A 21765-nucleotide genomic window follows, 5' to 3' on the forward strand; every position below is an offset into this window, starting at 1 on the left:
ACTACCCTGATGAACTCCTGCAGTGATGTCCTAGGACTGAGATGACTGACTTCCGATAGCCATAACCATCTTCCTTTATGCTAGGTATGACTCCAGCCAATGGCGAGTTTTCCCTGGATTCCTATTGACTTCAATGTTTCTAGTGCTCCTTGATGCCACACCCAGTCAAGTTCTGCCTTGATGTCATGGGCAGTCCCACCTCAGGAATTAAGCTCTTTTGTCCATGTTTTGGACCAAAAATGTTATGAGGTCTGGAGCCAAGTGGTCCTGGCAGAAGCCAACTTCAGCATTGGAGAGCAGGTTTATGCTGAGTAGGTTCTACTCTGATAGCCCTACCAATGACACCTCCCATCACTTTGCCAGCAACAGGCCTCTTTCAAGATACTATCATCCAGTTTGGGAGCGCAGGTTTTTTCCCCTGATTTTTGGAGTGCTCCGACTAGCGAGCCAGTGAGGATATCCAAACTTGTACCCGCAAACTACTTAACACTCAGGAACAGTGACAGTAACTGCTCTCAACATCAAGGCAGCATTCAATTGAGTATAACTAGTTAGTAGCACTCTCCCTTATGAGTCTCAAGATTGTGAGTTCAAGTCTACTCTAGAGCCAGGATTTTCCAGTCGTTGGGCGGGCTCAGCAGGAGTGGCCATGAAACAAACTGCCGTCCACGATTGGGCCCCCACCGTGATTTCATGCTGGCTGGCCAATTAACGGTCAGCCAGCGTGAACTGTGTGCTGCAGCGCTCAGCGCTGCCTGGGTGGGGGCAGGAGGAGCGCGAGCACAGAAGTTCACGCATGCATGCGGGTGCGCACAGTAAAAGCTCCCTGAGGCACAGAGCTGCCTCAGAGAGCTGAAGATTTTTAAAATAAAAAATAAAGAAATTAGAAGTGTTAAAAACATGTCCCCACATGTGGCTCTGTCACATGAACAGGAACATGTTAGAGACGAGTTTGAAAAATTTAAATTTTTTTTTAAAACACTGGTCGAAACCTCATCCCATCCATGGATGAGGTTTCGCCAAAAATGCACAGGCTGCTTGGTCTTTTCATCGGCCTGCCAACCGAATGGTTGGACGAGCAGTGAAAAATTTCAATCAATTAGTTCATCAAGAGCCTTAATAGACCGTTTAATTGTCGGTGGGCACGCTGCCGACTCCCGTGCACACCCGCCAAGTGAAATACCATGCAAGTGTACGATGACGTTGGGGCGCTTGCCTGACATCACTGCACGTCATTTTACCCTCACTCGGGTCAGCCGCACGCGCACCCAATGAGCCAAAAATTCTACCCAGGGACTTGAGCACAAAAAATCTAGCTGACACTCCAGTGCAGTACTGAGGAGGTGCTACATTATCAGAGGTGTTGTCTGTCATTGAACTGAATCTCTGCCTGCCATCTCAGGTGGGCATAAGCAATCCCATGGCACTATTTTGAAGAAGAGTAAGGCAGTTGTCTGTGGTGTCCTAACCAATATTTATCCCTCAATAAACATCACAAAAATAGATTATCTGGTCATTATCACATTGCTGTTTGGGAGTTTGCTGTGTGCAAATTGGCTGCTGTGCTTCCTACATTACAACAGTGACTACGCTTCAAAAGTATTTCATTGGCTGTAAAACACTTTGGGACATCTGGTGATCATGAAAAAATGCTATATAATTGCAAGGCTTCCTTTTTTTTAAAGGCACTGCAACATTTCAAGATTTGTCTTTTTTTGCTCCACAGAGAGGATTTGGAATGAAGAGATATGCTTGTGCTTTAAAGTAAAATATTTACATGTACATGTTCAAGAACGGCATTGAGATAAAAAGTAGTATAAGTACAAATGAGCTAAGCTTTGAAGTTCTCTCCTTAAAGATTGCAAAGGATAAGTAATTTGTTAGCCTGTCTCAAAAAACACTTCACATTCAATGTATTGGGAGGGCTCTTGTCCAGGTCGATCAGCAGGGATTGTCCAACATAAGCCCAGTTCTTGGATTGTGAGCACAGGGAGATAAAAAGCAAACAGAATAGTTTTTAAAACTATACATCTGTACAGGGGCTTTGTGAGACTACATCTGGAGTACTGGGTACAGTTTTGGTCTCCTTATTTGAAAAAAGATATAATTGCTTTAGAAGCAGTTCAGAGAAGATTCACCCGACTCATTCCTGGGATAAAGAAAGGGCTTACCTTATGGAGAAAAGCTGAACAGGTTAGGCTTATACCCACTGCAGTTCAGAAGAATGAGATGTGATCTTATTGAAACATATAAAGTCTTGTGGGGATTGGATAGGGTGGATACTGGGAAGATGTTTCCTCTTGTGGGGAGAACTAGAACTGGAGGACATATTTTAAGAATGAGAGTTTTCCCTTTTAAGAGAGAGATGAGGAGAGTCTTTTTCTCTCAGAGGGTCATTCGAGTGTGGGATTCTCTTCCCCAGAAGGTAGTGGAAGCTGGGTCTTTAAATTTATTCACTGCTGAGTTAGATAGATTTTTGTTAGACAAAAGAGGCAAGGGTTATGGGGGGCAGACAAGAAAGTGGAGCTGAGACTATAACCAGAACAACTATGATCTTACTGAATGATGGAGCAGGCTCAAAGGGTGGAATGGCCTACTCCTGCTCCTAAGTATTATGTTCCTAAACAGAAAGCTATAAGGGCAAGTTGTGGACAGACTCAAGAGAATCACAAAGTAATTGGGGCAGTTAAAAGTTATTGGGGGTAGAATTGGGTTTTGGTGGTTGGGCAAAGTGAGCAGCAGTGAATCATTGGCATCAATGGGAAAGAATAATCAGGCGGGTCTGAACAGATTACCTTTCTGATACCACCTGTTTAGCACCAACACCGAGAACCAATATCACCCCCCATTTCGTTTGTCAATAGTCCTATGTGGAAAAAGGACAAGGAGTTCTCAAATGTCTTAGCTAACACAAAAAAAAAGATCCTATTCATTTGTCAGAGTGTCATTTGAGGAATCTTGCCCTGTGACAGAAATAATCTCTGCACTTTTCAGGTTCATACCGCTTTCCCCTGTTCAAGCCAAAATGCCCAGCATCAAGACGCTAATCACTCAAAGCCTAGCTCTGCTAGGCAGGACATGTAATTCGTATGCCTGACACCAGACTCCTGAATCAACTGCTCTACTAGGAGACTCCCAGGAGGACAGTGAAAACGTGTTACGGATGTCCTCAAAACATCGCTGAAGAGGTCAAACATACCTGTCGACTCTTGGGAGATCCTGGTTTGTGACTGACCAAAAGAATGGAGAAGGCTTATTCAGAAGGCATTGAGCACATCAAGAGGTGTCATCGGGAATGTGCAGAGGTGAAGTTGAGACATCGCAGAGAGTGCACAAACCTTGACACAACCCATCTATCCAACCCTTCAAGCATCACACATGGGACTTATCAGCAATCTCAGAATTCATCGAACTAGACTGAGAAGAAAGTCATTCTCATTCCTGAGGAACTGCCTGACAGTGAAGATTTTACCATAAATGAATTAATATCTCCCCTAAGATACAATCAGAGGAATATCCTGTTAAAAGTCCCTCTCTCAATATTAACATTAATTTCTAGACTGCAAAGTCTCAGCTCCACATGACTTGAGTGAAAGGTAATGAATATCATTTCGTTTTGAGCCACTTAATGTATCTACCATCACCATGAACTTACTAATAGATCAGAATAGATCAGAAATAAATTCACATCAGCTTGGTGTGAAACTTCAAGTGAGATGCCCACAGCAAAATGTCAAGGACATATGGGAATAAATAATCTAATGTGTGATGGGAGGTTATTTACTCTGCATCAAGGGAGAGAATTTACATGTACAGATGTATATATACATCTGAGATTTTAGCTGAGATTTGTTTGTTACATTATGTTTTAGCTCATTTTAAAAATCCATTTTCCAAAGCAAGTTAAAATTAATGATGCTCAGTTTAGATGGCACTTTGATGATTTTAACTGCTGGGTGAGTGTAGATAAAATTGAGTCCTTGATCTCGACTTCTGTGTGCAAGACTATTGACAATCACTAAGTAATATACAACAGTAGCAAGATGTGACATTTCACACCAACTTAACTTGTCCAAAGTGCTTTGTAAGCATAAACCCTTGATGGCAGAGTCCCTTTAAGGAACCTTGGCCCCAGTATTTGCATGGAGGCAGAGAGGGATCAGAGGCAACATTTAGAAGCTGGAAAACCCAGCAATACATGGAGGTCCTATTGCAGTAGAAAACCCCAGCTGGAGAACGGAGAGAGGGGCGGGCAGTGGAGGGAGAGAATTACAGTGACAAATAGACTGCAGGAGATTGTGTGGAGAGCATAGGTGAATGCAGGGAGGGGAGAGGAGATTCCAGTGTGAGGAGATCCAAGGAGTGAGGAGACCCCAGATGGAGGGGCAGTGCCAGAGGGATGGGGAAGGGAACTTGGGGAGCGGGGAGGAAATCCCAGAGAGGGGGAAGAAGATCCCAGGGAAGAGGGAATCCCGGGGAGGGGAGACAAGATCCCAAGAAATCCTGGGAAGGTGGAGAGGTGATTGAAGGGAGGGGGAGGAGATTGTGGGGAGCAGAAGGGATGGCAAAGAAGGGAGGAGATTGTGAGTAGGGATGTCAGAGATTCTGGGCGTGGGAGGAGATTGTGGGGTGAGGAGATTAAGAGAGGAATCAGAGACGGAGGAAATCAGATCGAGAGGTCCAAACTATCTGTTAACTGATGCTCATGCATATGCAAATTCTAGCAGAGTCAGTCAATTATTTTCACCATTGTGAAAACTCTGAGTTTTCCCTCCCCTACCTGAGAACATGGTGATCACCTGTAGCACTACTACCGTGGTCTTGTCTGAACTCAGTTAAGTACAGACCAGTGACTGGAATACCCTGGAATGTCCACCAAGTCACCAGAGGAACACAGACATGGAAACTGACAGTTTAAAATGGTTAAAATTCTCCTAAATGCTGTCATTAGTGTCATTTATACAGAACAAACAGTGCTAAACATTAAATTGTGTTTCTTTCCTATTTTTGTTCAACCAGTACACAGTAATGTCATTAATTGGGCTGGCTGTTTACCTTGTTACAATTATGAGTTATTTAAGATTATTATGTTTTGGACAATGTCCGTAAAGTTAGGAAAAATTAAGGGGGCCATATCTTTTTTATTCTTTCATGGGTTGAGGGCATCGCTGGCTAGGACAGAAATTTTATTGCCCATCCCTAATTGCCCTTGAGAAGGTGGTGGTGAGTCGCCTTCTTGAACTGCTACAGTCCATGTGGTGTTAGTACACCCACAGTGCTGTTAGCGGGGGTGATTTTGACCCAGCAACAGTGAAGGAACGGCGAAATCATTCCAAGTCAGGATGGTGTGTGACTTAGAGGGGAACTTGTAGGTCGTGATGTTCCCATGCATCTGCTATTCTTGTCCTTCTAGGTGGCAGAGGTCACAGGTTTGGAAGATGCTGTTGAAGGAGCCTTGGTAAGTGCTGCAGTGCATCTTGTAGGTGGTACACACTGCTGCTACTGTGCATTGGTGTTGGAGGAAGTGGATGTTGAAGGTGGTGCATGGGGTGCCAATCAAGTGGGCTGCTTTGCCCTGGATGGTGTCAAGCTTCTTGAGTGTTGATGGAGCTGCATGATCCAAGCAAGTGCAGAGTATTCCACCACACTCCTGACTTGAGCCTTGTAGATGGTGGACAGGCTTTGGGGAGTAAGGAGGTGAGTTAATCTCCAAGAATTCCCAGCCTCTGACCTGCTCTTGTAGCCACAGTACTTATATAGCTGGTCCAATTCAGTTTCCGGTCAACGGTCACCCCCAGGATGTTGATACTGGAGGATTTAGTGATGGTAATCCCATTGAATGTTAAGGAAAGATGGTTGGCTTCTCTCCTGTTGGAGATGATCATTGCCTGGCACTTGTGTGGTGTGAATGTTATTTGCCACTTATCAGCCCAAGCCTGAAAGTTACCCAGGTCTTGCTGTATTTGGACATGGACTGCTTCAGTATCTGAGGAGTCACAAAAGCTGCTGACCACTGTGCAATCATCAGCAAACATCCCCACTTCTGACCTTATGATGGAGAGAAGATCATTGATGAAGCAGTTGAAAATGGTTGGGCCTAGGACATTACCCTGAGGAACTCCTGCAGTGATGTCCTGGGACTGAGATGTTTGACCAACAACCACAGCCAACTTCCTTTGTGCTAAGTATGACTCCGAAGAGTGGAGAGTTTCCCAACCTCCACTCTCCCACCCCCAACTGATTCCCATTGACTCCAGTTTTACTAGGGCTCCTTGATTCCACACCCAGTCAAATGATGCCTTGATGTCAAGAGCAGTCACTCTCACCTCACCTCTTGAGCTCAGCTATTTTGTTTGGACCAAGGCTATAATGAGGTCAGGAGCTGAGTGGCCCTGGCAGAACCCAAACTGAGCATCAGTGAGCAAGTTATTGCTGAGTGAGTGCTGCTTGATAGCACTGTTGATAACCCCTTCCCTCATTTTACTGATGAGTAGACTGATGGGCGGTAATTGGCTGGGTTGGATTTGTCCTGCTTTTTGTGAACAGGGCATGCCTGGGTAATTTTCCACATAGCCTGATAGATGCCAGTGTTGTATCTGTGCTGGAATAGCTTGGCTAAGGGTGCAGCTAGTTCTAGGGTACACGTCTTCAGTACTATTGCCGGACAGTTATCAGGGCCCATAGCCTTTGCAGTATCCAGTGCCTTCAGCCATTTCTTGATATCACATGGAGTGAATCAAATTGGCGTAAAACTGGCATCAGTGATGCTGGAGACCTCAGGAAGTGGCTGAAATAGATCATCCACTCAGTACATCAGGGCTGAAGATTGTTGCAAATGCTTCAGCCTAGTCTTTTGCATTGATGTGCTGGGATCCCCCATCATTGAGAATGGGAATATTTGTGAAGTCTCCTCCTCCAGTAAGTTGTTTAATTGTCCACTATCATTCATGACTGGATGTGGCAGGACTGCAGAACTATGTGACTATTTCAAATTCCACCTGACAACAAGTCTGGCTTAGTCATGGGACTGGCTGAGCAAGATGTAAAGTTACCACACCTGGGGACACAGGGCAAAAGCAGCTGTGTAACAGTAAATGGGCTTGCCAGCTCTAAGGGACATGCAGAAAAAGAGAGGGAGGGAAGGGACAACAGTTGTTCTGGTCAGCAGAGCGAAGAGGCTGCTTGGCTTTGCAAGATACCGAAGCCAGATGAAGGAGGGAGAGTGAGTCTAGTGGAAGAGACACATTGACACATTCCGCAACCATAGGGAATCCAGGAGATTCACTCTGGCATGGCTGGGGGAGGAAGAATCATTGGAGCAGGCTTTACAGCTGGCAATGGATTTGGGAAATTCTCCAAAATCCAAGCAAAGTGCCCGGAGACGGTTACTCACAGTTACTGCTCAGCGAAACGCCGATACCAGAACCCACTGGCAGCTGGAAGCGGCTGTGGACTGTTTGCTATAAGGACTGTAATTCTGTGGAGAATGCGTTATTTAATAAGTGTAAAAGGGGAATGTTCCTTTCTGTCATTTAAAGGATAAGTTGCCTACAAAATTAGTGTTTGGTCAATAGTGTTTTACGTCATGTGTACAGTAAAATTCTTAAAACGTGAAATCTTGTTGTGTCATCCTACCTAAATGTTATTGGTTTTTACAGGCATTGTGACAACCCAACTGCCCGCTTGCAATGACAAAGAATCTGCTTGCTGATAGGTCCAATGAGTCCCCCAAAGTCACTATACCCAACTTTCGGATAGAATTCAGTTTCTATGTGGGAATGGATTAAGAGAGATATTTATCAGATAGGACAGATAGAAAAGAAGTCTTTTCCTTTAAAAATTAGATACATACTTAGGGAAAGAAATGCTGCCAGTCTGACTCCTGCTACTCTCCTGGCCAAAGTGGTGAAATTGACTGGACATAACGTTCTACCAGGTAATGAATACTTGGATTATCTCCTGGATGAACAACTTGCAAAGGATGAATTAAAAATGCTCAATTGCAGTTGAGCTACTTTAAGCAGAACTAACTTCTGATTTCCATGATGGAAGTGTGGATCATTGAGATTTCACCAGAAACTATTTTCTCCCCCCTGCAAGTCTCTCCTTTCCTCTCCTAAAGCCAAATAGGCACAGAATTCCCTCCAGTACTTAGGCCAAGTAGATATCCTTCATGTGTGGGCCGAGACAGTAAGCAGCAATGAGCTAAATGAAGGAGTTCAAGCTCACCTCAATCCTGGTTTCACACGTCCTGCAAGAGGTCACGGTATAGCAATCAGGGCTGGAATTTTATGCCGCACCCCCCTCACCCCTGCCAGAAACTGGCTGGCAGGCAGGGAGGGTGCAAAATCGGGTGACATGGCAGGGGGCACCATTCCCACCACCTACTGCCTCAGCTGGCATTTTACCAATAGTGGGATAGATGTCAGGTAGCCTACCTGCCCTAGAGCAAATTGAAGCCCTCAGGTGGCCAGTTAATAACCACTTAAGGGTCTGCTCCTGCAACCGCTTGTATTTTACTGGCAGAAGGAGTTGATCATGCCATGTGGTGACAGCATCAGGTAATCCCTGGCAGCGGGCTCAGGACTGGGAGTAGGTCACTCCTGCTCGGGCACCCTGTGCCCAACAGAGCACCCCCTCCACCCCACCCCCAGTGCTGATCACCACCCCTGGTTGTTTCCCCTCAACCACCCCGACCTTGCCAGGGCCTGCCCGACTGGCCCCAGTGAAACCATCCCACTTATCTTGAGCCTGGCCTCCATCACTGCGCGTTATGGGGGACTGGCTGCAGTCCCAGCAGTGGCCACTGTTCCCAGCAGGTCATGTGCTTCCAGTTCTGCAGAGGTGGCTTGCCCCCAACTTTTCAGCAAGGGAGGGGCTGGGCTACTGCCTCCGCAATGAATTCCAGCCCAGGAGCGAGAACCCTGTCCAGTTTTCCCTTCTTTAGTCAAAGAGTGCTGTGACCAATTATCAAACACCTACCACCACCTGGATAACTCAGAACTGACCAGGGATAAAACCTGGAGCCTTCCCGGTCTGAATCCCAGTGCAACTGTGCAAGGCAACTTGGCAACAGCTGTATCAGCAGCTCATGTGCAGGATTATTTTCCCTAGCTGCTTTGTAAAAGCAGATTAGTGCAGACTTTCTTTCACTGTAATAAACATTGTGAGGATCAGGAATTTTTCATCAATTTCAATCATGATGGCAACCTGCATTTCTTGCAGCTAAAGTAAGCAAACAACCTCTCCTCTTAAACTGTCATTAGCACAAAGAAAAGCAATATCTACCGCACTGAATCTATTAGAGACCTTCTGCTCCCCCAATGGCCAGACTTCAAGTGAGTAATAAGTCAGAAACTGTGCTTTCTCCAACACATCAAACCTCATTCAGACTCCCAAACTGTAAGCCCAGCAAGCCATCACAGTTTAACATTTATCACACAGAAGGAAAAACAATCACAGCCAAGTCAAACAGAATGCCTCACTGCACCAACTGTTAAGAGGCACATCCTTTGTAGGATCAAGGTGGGCCATCTTTAAAGCCAAGTTTTAAAAATCCAATTGACAGTGGATTCCATGATGGATAATGAATTCCACACAATCCACTGTCAATTATGTAATTCTTCACAGAACGGTAGATACATTCACAGCATATTCATTTGAAGAATTGTGCTGGCAATCATATAGCGTTTGGGTTCCTACTTGTTTGTTGGCTTCAGAAACAGTTTTTTTAAACCGATTTTATCACTATTGCATGACACATTGCACTGGTGCCAGATGGCAACCAATGAAGATTGGAGATTTAAGCTACATAGTAGTAGTTTCTTGGAAGTGGAGGAGAATTAAGGGATAAATGTAATAAGTAATATTTCATCTTAATGGGTGTTCAAACAAGTCAATTCAGAAACACTATCATGTCTATTAAGAAGACATTGAGAAATTTCCTGAATATGCCAGAGGAATTACAGTTCGCTCCACCTCATTGTCAGCAAGGATTTGCAAGTTATATGGTGTCTTTGACACAGTAAGTCTTCCAAGGCACTTCATAGAAGTATAATCAGACAAAAATGGGCATGGAACCAAGGGAGGCCATTAGGAGAAGTGACCTCCTGATTAGAGGTGGGTTTTAAGGAGGGTCTTAAAGGAGGAATGACAGGCAAAGAAGTTTACAGCAGGGATTCCAATGGTGGAGCAAGGGGAAAGGAGGAATGCCAACAGCCAATGGAGGGAAGCTAAAGTTCTGGGAGGAGGGGTAGGGCTGACGGTGGTTACAGGAATAGAGAGGGTGAAGCCATGAAGAAGTCTAAATCGAAGAATGAGAAAGTTAAATTAGAGGAGATGGTGGACCGGGAACCAATGTAGGTTAGTGAAGACAGGGTGGTGGATGAGCGGGCCTTGGTGTGGAATAGGATACAGACAGTAAAATGTTTGGATGTGCTGTAGCTTATGGGCAGTAGAGGATGGAAAGCTTACCTCAGAGTCAAACAGGGCATCCAGGTTGCAAATAATCTGGTTCAATCTGACACAGGAGGGGTTGATGCAGTTGCTGGTGAGGATATTGTTTCTGATGAGGCCAATGGCTTTGACATTTCCAAGGTTTAGCTGGAAGAAATTGCAACTCATCCAAGATTGGATATTGGACAAGCAAATTGATAACACCCAGAGGCAGTGGAAGGATCAAGACAAGTGTTGGAGAGCTGTTGGACTGGCTGGATAATAAAAACCTACAGCCATGAAAAATAATAGATAACAGGCATTAGAACCTGGACCAAGTGGTTCGAAGACTGATTTGAAAGAAGAACAAAAAAGGACACATTGAAGTGATGTGAAAAGGGGAGTGTGACAAATGATTTAGTCTTGATTTACAGCTTACACCTAATGGAATTCGAAAATCACCGGGTTTGTCAACAAGTAACTGTGTTTCTTGACAAAGTTACCCAGGCTGGGTCGAGTGTCCATCTTTTAACTAAGGACATGAAAATGTTTGACTGAGATGAGGCACGAGGAGACAAAAATTACCAAGAGGAATGACCAGGATGGGAAAGAGTAAAGGTTTTTCTGGACACGTTGTAATTATGGAGTGGAGCCAGGTGGTTAAGTAGACCAAAACTGTAGACGTATTGTGGTCAATAAACGACCTAAATTAAGCAGCTGAGAGACTGAAAATAAGGTTTTACGTTACTTTTTCCAGGATTGGCACAGAAGGAATTGGAACTGATACGAGATTGAGTAATGTGGGCAGTGAAGAATACAAGGAAATACCAGAAATGCCACTTCATAACTTCTTTGATTGGCCCATACACTAATGGCATCCTAGAGTGAAAATCTTATTTCTTATTTCCCCTTAATACATCCACATTGCCGTTCTTAACTATCCCTCAAGGACATGAGAAATCATGGAATGAGCAGATTGTACACTGCGAGGAAGCCAGTAATACTTGCTTTTTCTATTGGTAATGTGCTATCTACCCTAATATGGATCCTACTTCGTCTATTAAAATTTTTGAGGAAAAGTTCTGCACATAAAAGCTCCTTATTCCTCAAAGGCAATGAAGTAAAATGTTGAGCTATTGTACTGATTTTTTTTTTTACTTTTAGAAAGCAGCCTGAGGCTGTACAGATACTACCGGTTTTTAATCTGTGTTGTGTGTAGGGAGAGAGTGGGAGTTTTCCACCATTGCATTTAATCCAGAAGTTAACACAGCAGCAGCAAATGGATCTTAAAAATTAAGTTGCCATCCTCAACCTGAATAGTGCAAGGTGCAAAAACAATAATGTGGCATAGTCAGCTGGACATTATAACCAAGTCACATATTGCAGTATCTTTATGTAGTTATCGATCCAAGTCCCTTCACTACATGTATAACTACAGCTCAGCTGCAAAACAATTTGATTTTGGCAATGTAAACAGGGTGTTAAATGGTATTTAATCATTTTGTCATTACAAATAACATCAAAAATAAAACTGAAACTCATTATTCAGCATTCTGCACATATTGTACTTAGACATCAAGTTCAATGAATGCAAGTTAACCTGAAATGACACATATAATACTGAAAACAATAAGCAACTGAGCGGTTAAATACAGTAGTTATGTAACTTTCAGTTGTAAATCAAAGTACTTGCAGGATTGAAATCCTTCCAGAAAACTTGACATAGTACTTTACAAAAATACTGACTAAATAGTGAAAAAGTATGTGCTTAAAGTTGGGGTAACATTTCATTGGATATCTAAAAATTTCTTCTAAGAATCCCAGCTAGCGATGCCCTTCCTGCATACCTTCAAAATGCCACATGGATTGCTGGATGTGTGTTCACAACCAAGCAAACAAAAGCATGGGATCCTGCAACTGTAGGACTGCACAGGGATAGAGTCTTTCAGTCTTATTGGTAGCATCTCCCCAAAAGCCTTGACCTAAAAACTGTTCAGGATGACAATTCCATTAAGTTAAAATCATGCACAATCTAGGTCCTATTCCCTGACATCATCACAATTAGTCCCCATTTACGTGGACAATCTATTCAGTCTGAAGCAATTGTATTCAAACGACAACAAAATATGGATTTTCTTACCAATTGCAGGAACGCAGCAAGCCTCAATTAAAGCAAGATTACTGTACTGAGCAGTTCAATCAAACAAATTCAAACAGGAACACCACTCCTGCCATCCCTGCTCCAATAGGTTGAGTGGAGGCTGGTTACCTCAGGTCAAATTCAGGTTCATACATAACACTCAGTATGAAGTGTTTATTAAGAGGCACTCATTGTACAAATCAAAGTCAGCCTGCTGAATACAGTCAAGAGGAATGTGACACAATGATAGTAGCACAACAGTGAACAATGCAATTGTTTACAGATCTTATTCTGATGTATTTATTGATAAATTTCAAAATATCTAGCCCAAAGTTATCAAGAAGTGGCCTAATAATATTGCAAAATTACTGATTTACAGCTCATTAGAAAAAACAGTTTTCAAATCTTTTGGTGGACAATAGTACCAATCCTCCTGAGCCAGGGGTGGAGGAAGAACGACCTACTGAATTTAATTCCCATCATGAATTGGTTAAGACAATGAACAGCCTCTTCTAGGCTTACCCTCACAACTGAAATTTGTAACATTGCTGAAAACTCTCATTCAATAGCTCAGCCAATTTATCCCACAAGTAACAGACCTAGAAGTGCACCCACTAACAAAGTTATCTCATAGAAGTCCAAGGTTCAACTGTATTTCACAAACTTTTTTTCAAGTGCTTCAGAAAAGTTAGTGGGCACAGTCCAGCAACATGCTCTGAAATGTGGAATTGATGTGATGCATATTCTAACGTCAAGTGATTCTGTAAGACATTTCTCCAGCATAAAATGTTATTTCAAATTGAGTAGCAACAGACGAAGGCAGCCTCATGTCACAAAACTGAATTTCATTCAAAAATCCCTGAATAAAAATTACAAATTTGGCAAGTGAAGAGTTAAAAATAGATTTTAGTACACCACTGCACTTCAGTATGATGATGTAGGTGGTGAAATGATAGATGGTAACAAGGGAGATAGTGAGCTTTCAAACTACACTTGAAGAGCATGATAGAAAGCTTCAAATTCATGCTTGCAATTAAATACAAAATTGGCAGGTGTTTGGACATCCCAGCAGATAAGACAACCTGCCCTCTGTGTGACTCAAATGACGCAAATAATGAAATGGACCCATTATTCCTGTGCCTACACAGCATAATCACCAGAAGCAGATGCTGACAGCTCTGCCACTAAACAATAAATCATGTGCCCTTTAACCTAGGGACAGACTAGCGTGTGCTTTCAATTGTATTACTGAGATTAATACCTTATGCTCTCTTCTAAACTATTCACCAAAAGAAATTGAACAAAATAATCATTTAAATGCATTTTATTAAAGAGCAATTTTGCATGTAAATTAATTCTGAATGTCAAGGTTTAAAATATGTTTGTCATATATGTCATATATCACAGCATATTAAATCATATAGAAACATCTATAGGTCTATACAGAGAGATCAACTCCTACCACCCAACACTGCCTGCAACCACCCCCCGCAACTTTTTCACATTACTTTTCAATTCAAGCTGTGAGTTGAATGCAAACAAAACAAACCAAAGGCAACACAAAGGCAAAATACTGCAGTTTCTAGAAATCTGAAATAAAACATAAAATGCTAGAGATACTCAACGGCTCCTCAGCATTTGTGGAGAGAGAAACAGAGTTAAGAGGAGGAATCTTACTGCCTTAGTCTCTGAGTGGGTCCATTTCAGAGTTGAGAACCTGAACCCCAACCAACGGGGGTCACTCTCTCAACACCTTTGGCAGTCTTCAGCTCAGATATCATCTGAGTCACCGTAACTTCCCGTGAAGTGGCAATTGAGTCGGATTGCCACTCTGCTCGTAATTGCTTAGGCTGGGCGAGATCTGTGTTGTGCAGTGGGTTCCCGAGGCCTACAGTCGAGGTCTGCTCAGTTGAAGGTAAGTAAGCCACGCCTCCTTTTTTACGGCACTAGCTGCTGTAAACCAGTAAGTTTAAAGGTCCAGCCACTTTGACAAGCCAGGGAGAAAGTAAGTGTATGTGGTAAGTGGGTAGGATTTTGAGGGGATCGGGGGGCTGCTCTGGGGAGTCTGGGTCAGGCCTGGTTGGGGGGGCGGAGAGGGGTCTGGTTGGGTCAGGTAGGGTCAGGCCTTTGGGGCAGGGGGTCGGGTCGGGTCCAGGGGTGTTTCGGGCCTGTTGGTTTGGTCGGGTCGGGCCTGGTGAGTGGGGGTTAGGTCGCAGGTGGTCAGGTAGTCCGGGGTGCAAGGAGGGTAGTGAGGTGGGAGTACTGTGGGGGTTGCAGGGAGTCGGTGGGTGTTAGTCGGGTGGTGGTGTGAGTCCTGTGGAGTGTCCAGGGAAGTCAGTACAATAGTTACCCAGAAGCTAGAAGTGGTTTTAATTCTTCTAACTTTGTATGGGTAACTATTGCTGTAAGACAGTTGGAACTATCCAAAGTTTGTGATTTAAATCGCATATCAGATGGTTCCCAGTGCAGGGCAGTTGCCCAAAGGAAATTTGAACTTCCCAGGCAATTGCTGCAAAATCCTTACCTTACCTGGGAATTTCCAGAGTTGGGGCGGGGGTGTAGGGGGTGTAGGGAGTAGGGGGATGGGTGGGGGTGTTCACCAGTGCGTCTTTGGGTTATTCCTCAGATACACTGCCCTGCAGCTCAGGCAGGGCAGACCATTATCATTTCTCCCCAGTTTCCTCCTTAAGTCTCTATCTGAACAGACAATATTGACCCTCAACCACAACCTGTCCACAGTGACACCCTCCAAATGTTTAGCCTCCATCCTTAGTGATCAAGTTATTCCAAGCAATCCTAACTCTCTGCCTTTTCCCATTGCAGGAGAAGACAGCCCACAACTGCCAGGATAGGCAGAGAAGCAGGGAGAAGCTAAATCTATGGCCATCCTGATGGCAGTGGAGGAGAAAGCCTGGAGATCAGTAGGGTGGCAGCACTACAGGCTGTTGTCAATGATGAGATGGGGTGGCTGGAAACCTGATGAAAGCGTTATATCACACAGCCGCTTAGCATTGACCTGTCAGTCATGTTGAATAAATGTCACCTATACATTCAATGTCATGATCTGCACTATGCTAGGGTAGACTCTATTTCACTTGCATGCAACACTACAGCATGTCTTCCATCTCCCAGAGGTGTATTGCTGAAGATGCAACAAAAGATGAGGGAAGAGAAAGTGCAGTCCTCAGGGGAAGGACATCACTCTGAGGAGGCACCATTACACGACTCATGCGTACCCTCCACCAACACAGATACACACACCTTGGTGGGTCCAGCATCAGATATGTAGGGTAGCACAGAGTGGAGCACATCACATGTAATCAGGAGCAAATGCTGAAGGCAGGGACGGCCATGGAGAGTCCCCAGCGATGCCCCATCCCATGAATCAATAAATAAAAAGTCAAAGCATTAGGACTGCATTTTGAGCAGGTCAGTGGCTTTCTTTATTGTGGCCCCGGTGGTAAGGTGACTCCAGTTGTACCCCTCCTAGGTTCCTCACTGGGGTCAACAGCCAGGTCTTGAATGGGTATTCCTTGCCACATGCCACATCGTCCCCGCACTACTGGACTGAGCCACTGAGAGAAGAGCTGCAGCACCTGAGACTGCTGAAAGATGAACATGTAATGGCAAATCCTGGGATACTTGGTGCACATTTCCAATTTCCAATTGCATACCAATTGCACACTGAAGTAGTGGAATACCTTCTGATTGACAAAAATGCTTGGCTGTTCCAATGCAGCCTTGATCACTACATGGGTAACACCCTGTAGCACCCTGGCCCTGTAGAAATTCTGAAAGGGAAGCAAAGCCAACAGCTCTCTGGACTTGACTGGTTGCATCCATCTCAAATTTAACGTAGTTTGAAGCCCTCACAAACAAGGCATCAGTGGCCTGGCTGTGATGCGGTTGTGGGCTGCAGATTGTGAGATTCTATAGATGTCAGCAGCTGAGCCCTGGAATAAACCAGACACAAAAATTGAGGGCTGAGTCACTTTGACAGCCACAGACACCTGCTCCTATTAGCCTTAGGTCTTCCTCCAACATGGTGCAGAGGTCTCTGACCACCTGCCACGAGATCTGCTGCCTACGGAGGCACTTCTGGTCTAGGAAGCTGAGCCTTGGCCTAATGACCCTGTGCAGAGTGTATCACCTCCTTCTAGGTGTTGCCCTGTGGCCATCCCCTTTGTTTCATTCACCTGCCTATGGCTGTTTAGAATGCTGCAGTTGCTGCTGTCCTAGGAGTCGCTGTCCCAGTCATAGTGGGTATTGAGCTGGAGGATGCTGCACCTCCTCCTCAGTCATTCACACAGAATATGTCACTGTACAATCTCACAAATGAGAAGGTCACTTGTCCCTCAGAGATGGTCAAGCCACTTCAAGGGAATGACACCAAGTTGCTATCCCCACACGAAATTATCGAGCTTAGCCTGGAAGACCTGCTCCTATCAGCAAACATTTGGCTGCTCCTGACCTCAGGTTTGCCAGTTTCACTCTTTATGATGCTGCTATCATGTCAGTTTCAGTCTTCAATGACTTCCTGCTGTGCACTCACCTACTCCAACCTGCTGAGTTGCCAACACAGTATTGGACCTGTGCGCTGCTGGGAAAGAGAGATAGCTTGCTTAAAATGGCTTTTAATTGCCATTCAAGTGCCCCAGTTGGCTTCCTGCCTCAGCCACGTGGGTTCCCTGCTGCAGTCCCAACCTTGCCCTGGGAAAGCCAGAAGGGTTGGGATCCTGACCCGATGTTATTTTCTGCAATTTTCCAGCCGCGCGTGCCCAGAAACCTCCTCCACCAGCCTGGGGAAATTCCACCCCATGTTTCAGGCCGATGACCTTTCATGATATGAAACTTTTTCCACAAATTGGCAATTGGTACCTATTATTCAAACCCAAAAGACAGTGATTACATAATGCAAGCAGGCCTTGGGTTTTCTGTAAATAACAGGTATGCTGACCTGGAGCTAGTAATTTGAAATGATATCTGCAAACAGAGTGACCCATCCCTTGATCCACTTGCCACCTGAGTTCCTCTCTACACATCTGCTTCCCTCGAAGGAAAGGGCGGGGGGAGGGGAGGGGGTCCCTAAGGATCCGCTAACCATAACACATTATTTATGAGTCAGTTAGTTCCCAGCTTCAGGATCCCATTTCATAGGAAGCTTTCGTCAATTCCTAATGCACCAAATGGCAGTTTTCTAACTGAACTGCCAGAAATGTAACACCTGCCCAGGAAGCTGTATAACTTATTGAAGGGTCGATATTGGTGAACTGCAGCACTGATTTTTGGCAAATCGACACCGGATACCGCAAGTTCACATTTTGTATCTGAATCGAAAACTATTTACTATTTGTGTTTTTATTTGAATTAGATGTGCATAGATGTTACCACAGACACCCATACAAACTCTTTCCTGAAAGCTCAAAGGAACATGCTGGGGATTACTAAAATTAGAACTCTTGGCAAGAAAGACGCTGAAATATCAAAGGGGAGCAAAGTCAAGCATCTCCAAATAAATTCATCAATTCAACAGCGAGCGCGCGAGTCACTCTGGATATTTGGTAGTGTCGGTGGAAATGTGAAATATTCCAGAATCGGAAATTCCTCCTTTCAAGGCTTTGATGAACGGGCCAAGACCCAGGCTTACGCACGTCATGCTCTCCGAACATTTGGCACATCTCACAGCCGCAGCAGATCATCTAGACGGTAGGAACACACAAGTCAAAACCTGCACATTTACCTTTCCTGGAGAACTCCGGGTAGCGGTTGTGGAGTGGTCCTTCAGGCTTGTCCCCAGGGATGAAGGAGCCGGGCATGCCGCACTCCCCGAGGCTAGTGACCCGGGGCCAGGGGTTGGGGTTGACCTCCCGTTCCTCGGTCTCTGTTTAATCCCATCCAGTAACCTCACCAGCAGGATGTTGGCAGGCAGCTCCTCCACGCCGCAGTCCACCAGGATCCTGCACTCGGGACACCGCAGTTCGTTCCTGGAGCTGACGATCTTCTCCAAGCAGCGCTTGCAGAAGGTGTGCTGGCAGGGCAGCACCTTGGCGGTGGTGTCCAGCCTCTCCAAGCACACGGAACACTCCAGCAAGTCCAGCAGTGAAGACTCGTCCATCTTGCAGCATGGATCTGGGGGAGGGAGGGAGGGAGGAGGGGGTGTGGGATGGGGGGGTGGGGGGAGGCTTTATTTTCTCGCTTACATTACACCCCCCACCAAAACAGACGACGATGGTCCCTTGACAAGCTGCATTTTTCCTTAAGTTGTTTAAAAAAAGAGTCAGAAGCCAGCAGCAGCGATGTGCTGCGTCTAACAGCTACACTGTCTGATCCGTAACTGGTGGTTGGCGATACGTCTACATTTCCGCCAGCCTGAGCCCCTCACGGTCGGATCAGTCTGTTAATTCATCTTTAAAGTCCGACACCGGCTCTCCCGTGCACACTGATTCTCTCCTCTTTAAAAGTTCCAGTAGCTAAATCGCGCGGATGCAACATAAATACTAATGTCAGGAAAAGCAAAACAAAAGGATCTGACTTTCTTGTCCCAGGAAAAAAAACAACAATGTCCCTTTTCCTGACACTTTCGGATCTGGCCTGACCCGTGGGTCACATCAAACACTCGCCCAGGCCCGCGATTCCCTTTTGGAAAATGTCACCAAAATCCCTCCTTCATTCCAAACAATAAGTTTGTTTGTGCCTTGCAAAGAGAAAATCAAAGACGCTCGCAATAACCCAACAGCCCGTCTCAAATCCGCGGCACTTGGAATCGCGCAGCAAACCAAACGCTCCAAAGAAAAGAGTTAATTCTGAAATGTTTGCTTCCTCTCCTGGTTTTCCTCTCAGGGCAGCGATCTTTAAAATAACTAAATGAAAGGGGCTGCCATGTGAGTTCAGATGTTGCCCATTCCGACAGGCAGGGCGATGCATTCAGCCACACTGCGGGCCGGCTCCGAGCTCCAGGAACCTGCAGTATCGATACTAATTGGAAACAGGTCGCTGCTCCAACATTCCCCGACCGCGATCCCGCTCACTACAAACTCAGCAACTCGGCACCCCTGGGCTCGCTGCTGACCAGCCGCTCAGTCCCAGCACCCGGCTGCAAATAATGCACTGGAGGGACGGCAGGGACCGTGTCAAGAAGCCGCTGTGGAGAGCGGAGCCGCCGCGCTCCCTTCAATCTGTCAATTTCATCTCCCCCGCCGCCGTGTCGATTTCTTCTTTCCAGCTCCAGGGGCAGCGTCAGAGAGGGACGGAAATGCGTCCAACTGCAACCAAGGCATCAGGACGAGAGAAAGGCTTGACCACGTCGCCCTCTTGAGGAGAGATGTCAGCCCTGCAAACCAGACATCTCCAGCTGCTCAGTTGGCACAAAGTTCGCTAAACAGGTCGCCAAAGTTTTCTGATGGAGTGATATCAAAAATAATTTATCTTTGTCCATGTCTTTATTAAGTAACGTTGGTGTCTTGTTGGCTTGAACCCGTTAAAATAAAAACAAGCTGCGTGCACTTTTGCACAGCACTATCATATTTAGCGGGAAGACCTCAAACACTTGACCTCCGACGAATTGAAATGCATTTAATCTTAAATAAGCAAACGTGATGGCCATTTTATCGCCAGCAGAATTCCAGTCTAGAGACTGAGCACATCACTGAGGTTGATGGTGGTAGCCTTCCATCTGATCATTTTGGCTCGTGCCATGATGGTCAACTCTGTGTTAAGCATCGCCTGATGTGACTCAGGAGCCCCACTAGGCATGGCAGTCTGCTGCATTTGTTGCACAGAAAGACAGTGGGCACAATCCGTTGGCCTCTGTTTTCTCTTGGCCCTCTTAGCCAGCTGTGCTTTTTGTTTCTGCTCGCCTCTCCCAATACCCTTCCAAATATCAACCTCCAGAGGTCGTCAGCAACTGTCTTCCAATTGTCAGTGTCAATATCCGCCATCTTCATATCTCACTTGCAGGTGTCCTTGTAGCGGAGGTATGGATGCCCAGTAGGTCATGACCCAGTGGCTAGTTCACCGTACAGAAGGTCTATGGGTATACGGCTCACATCCATCCAACGAAAGAGGCCGAGCCAGTGCAGACATCATTGGCTTAGTTGATGGAACTAGCACTCTCCAGAACCTCTGATTTGGCGACCTTATCATGTCAAGAGATGCTGAGGATATGTCTGAGACAGTGAAGGTGGAAACTGCTCAGCCTTTTGTCCTGTTCGGCATACGTTGTCCAGGTCTCAACACTACAGAGTGCATGGAGGACAGATGCTTGGTAGACTCACAGTTTGGTATTCTCAGTCAGGTTGCTGTTGTTCCACGCTCTCTTACTCAGTTTGGACATAACAGCCGCAGCTTTTACGATGCATGTGTTGACTCTAGCATCGAATGATGGATTGCTGGTGATTGTGGAGCCACACATGTAGCGGGATAGGTAGATAAGGTGGTTAAGAAGGCATATGGGATACTTGCCTTTATTAGCCGAGGCATGGAATATAAGAGCAGGGAGGTTATGCTGGAACTGTATAAAACGCTGGGTTAGGCCACAGCTAGAGTATTGCGTGCAGTTCTGGAATCCGCATTATAGGAAGGATGTGATTGCACTAGAGAGCGTGCAGAGGAGATTTACCTGGATGTTGCCTGGGCTGGAGTGTTTTAGTTATGAGAAGAGATTGGATAGACTGGGGTTATTTTCCCTGGAGCAGAGGAGATTGAGGGGGGACATGATTGAGGTGTATAAAATTATAAGGGGCATAGATAGGGTAGACAGGAAGGAACTTTTCCCCTTGGTGGAGGGATCAATAACCAGGGGCATAGATTTAAGTTAAGGGGCAGGAGGTTTAGAGGGGATGTGAGGGAGAATTTTTTCACCCAGAGGGTGGTGGGAATCTGGAACTCACTGCCTGAAAGGGTGGCAGAGGCAGAAACCCTCAAAACATTTAAGAAGTATTTGGATGTGCACTTGCGATGCCATGGCGTATGGGCCTAGTGCTGGAAAATGGGATTAGAATAGTTAGGTACTTGCTTGACTGGCACAGACTCGATGGGCCAAAGGGTCTTTTTCTGTGCTGTAGACCTCTATGACTCTATAACTCTAATGCTGATAGATGCGGTATGGCAACATCCTGGACCATGACGTTTGTCTTCTTGATGCTGATGGTCAAACCAAATTCTTTACAGGTGTGAAAGAACCTGTCCATTTG

General features: G+C 45.4%; 1 protein-coding gene across 2 annotated transcripts in view; it reads right to left on the reverse strand.

The window, feature by feature from the left end:
- Positions 1-19798, reverse strand: part of LOC144682810 (E3 ubiquitin-protein ligase SH3RF3-like) — a 411417-nt gene extending 391619 nt beyond the window's left edge. For both annotated transcript variants that reach the window (XM_078545553.1, XM_078545551.1), the window contains exon 1: positions 18315-19798. In XM_078545553.1, coding sequence (XP_078401679.1) covers positions 18315-18689 — 375 coding nt within the window. In that variant the 5' untranslated portion in view covers positions 18690-19798. The remainder of the gene's footprint in view (positions 1-18314) is intronic.
- Positions 19799-21765: the final 1967 nt, after the last annotated feature.

Source organism: Cetorhinus maximus, chromosome 7, assembly GCF_964194155.1.
Source record: "Cetorhinus maximus chromosome 7, sCetMax3.hap1.1, whole genome shotgun sequence".
In the NCBI taxonomy this organism is placed as follows: domain Eukaryota; kingdom Metazoa; phylum Chordata; class Chondrichthyes; order Lamniformes; family Cetorhinidae; genus Cetorhinus; species Cetorhinus maximus.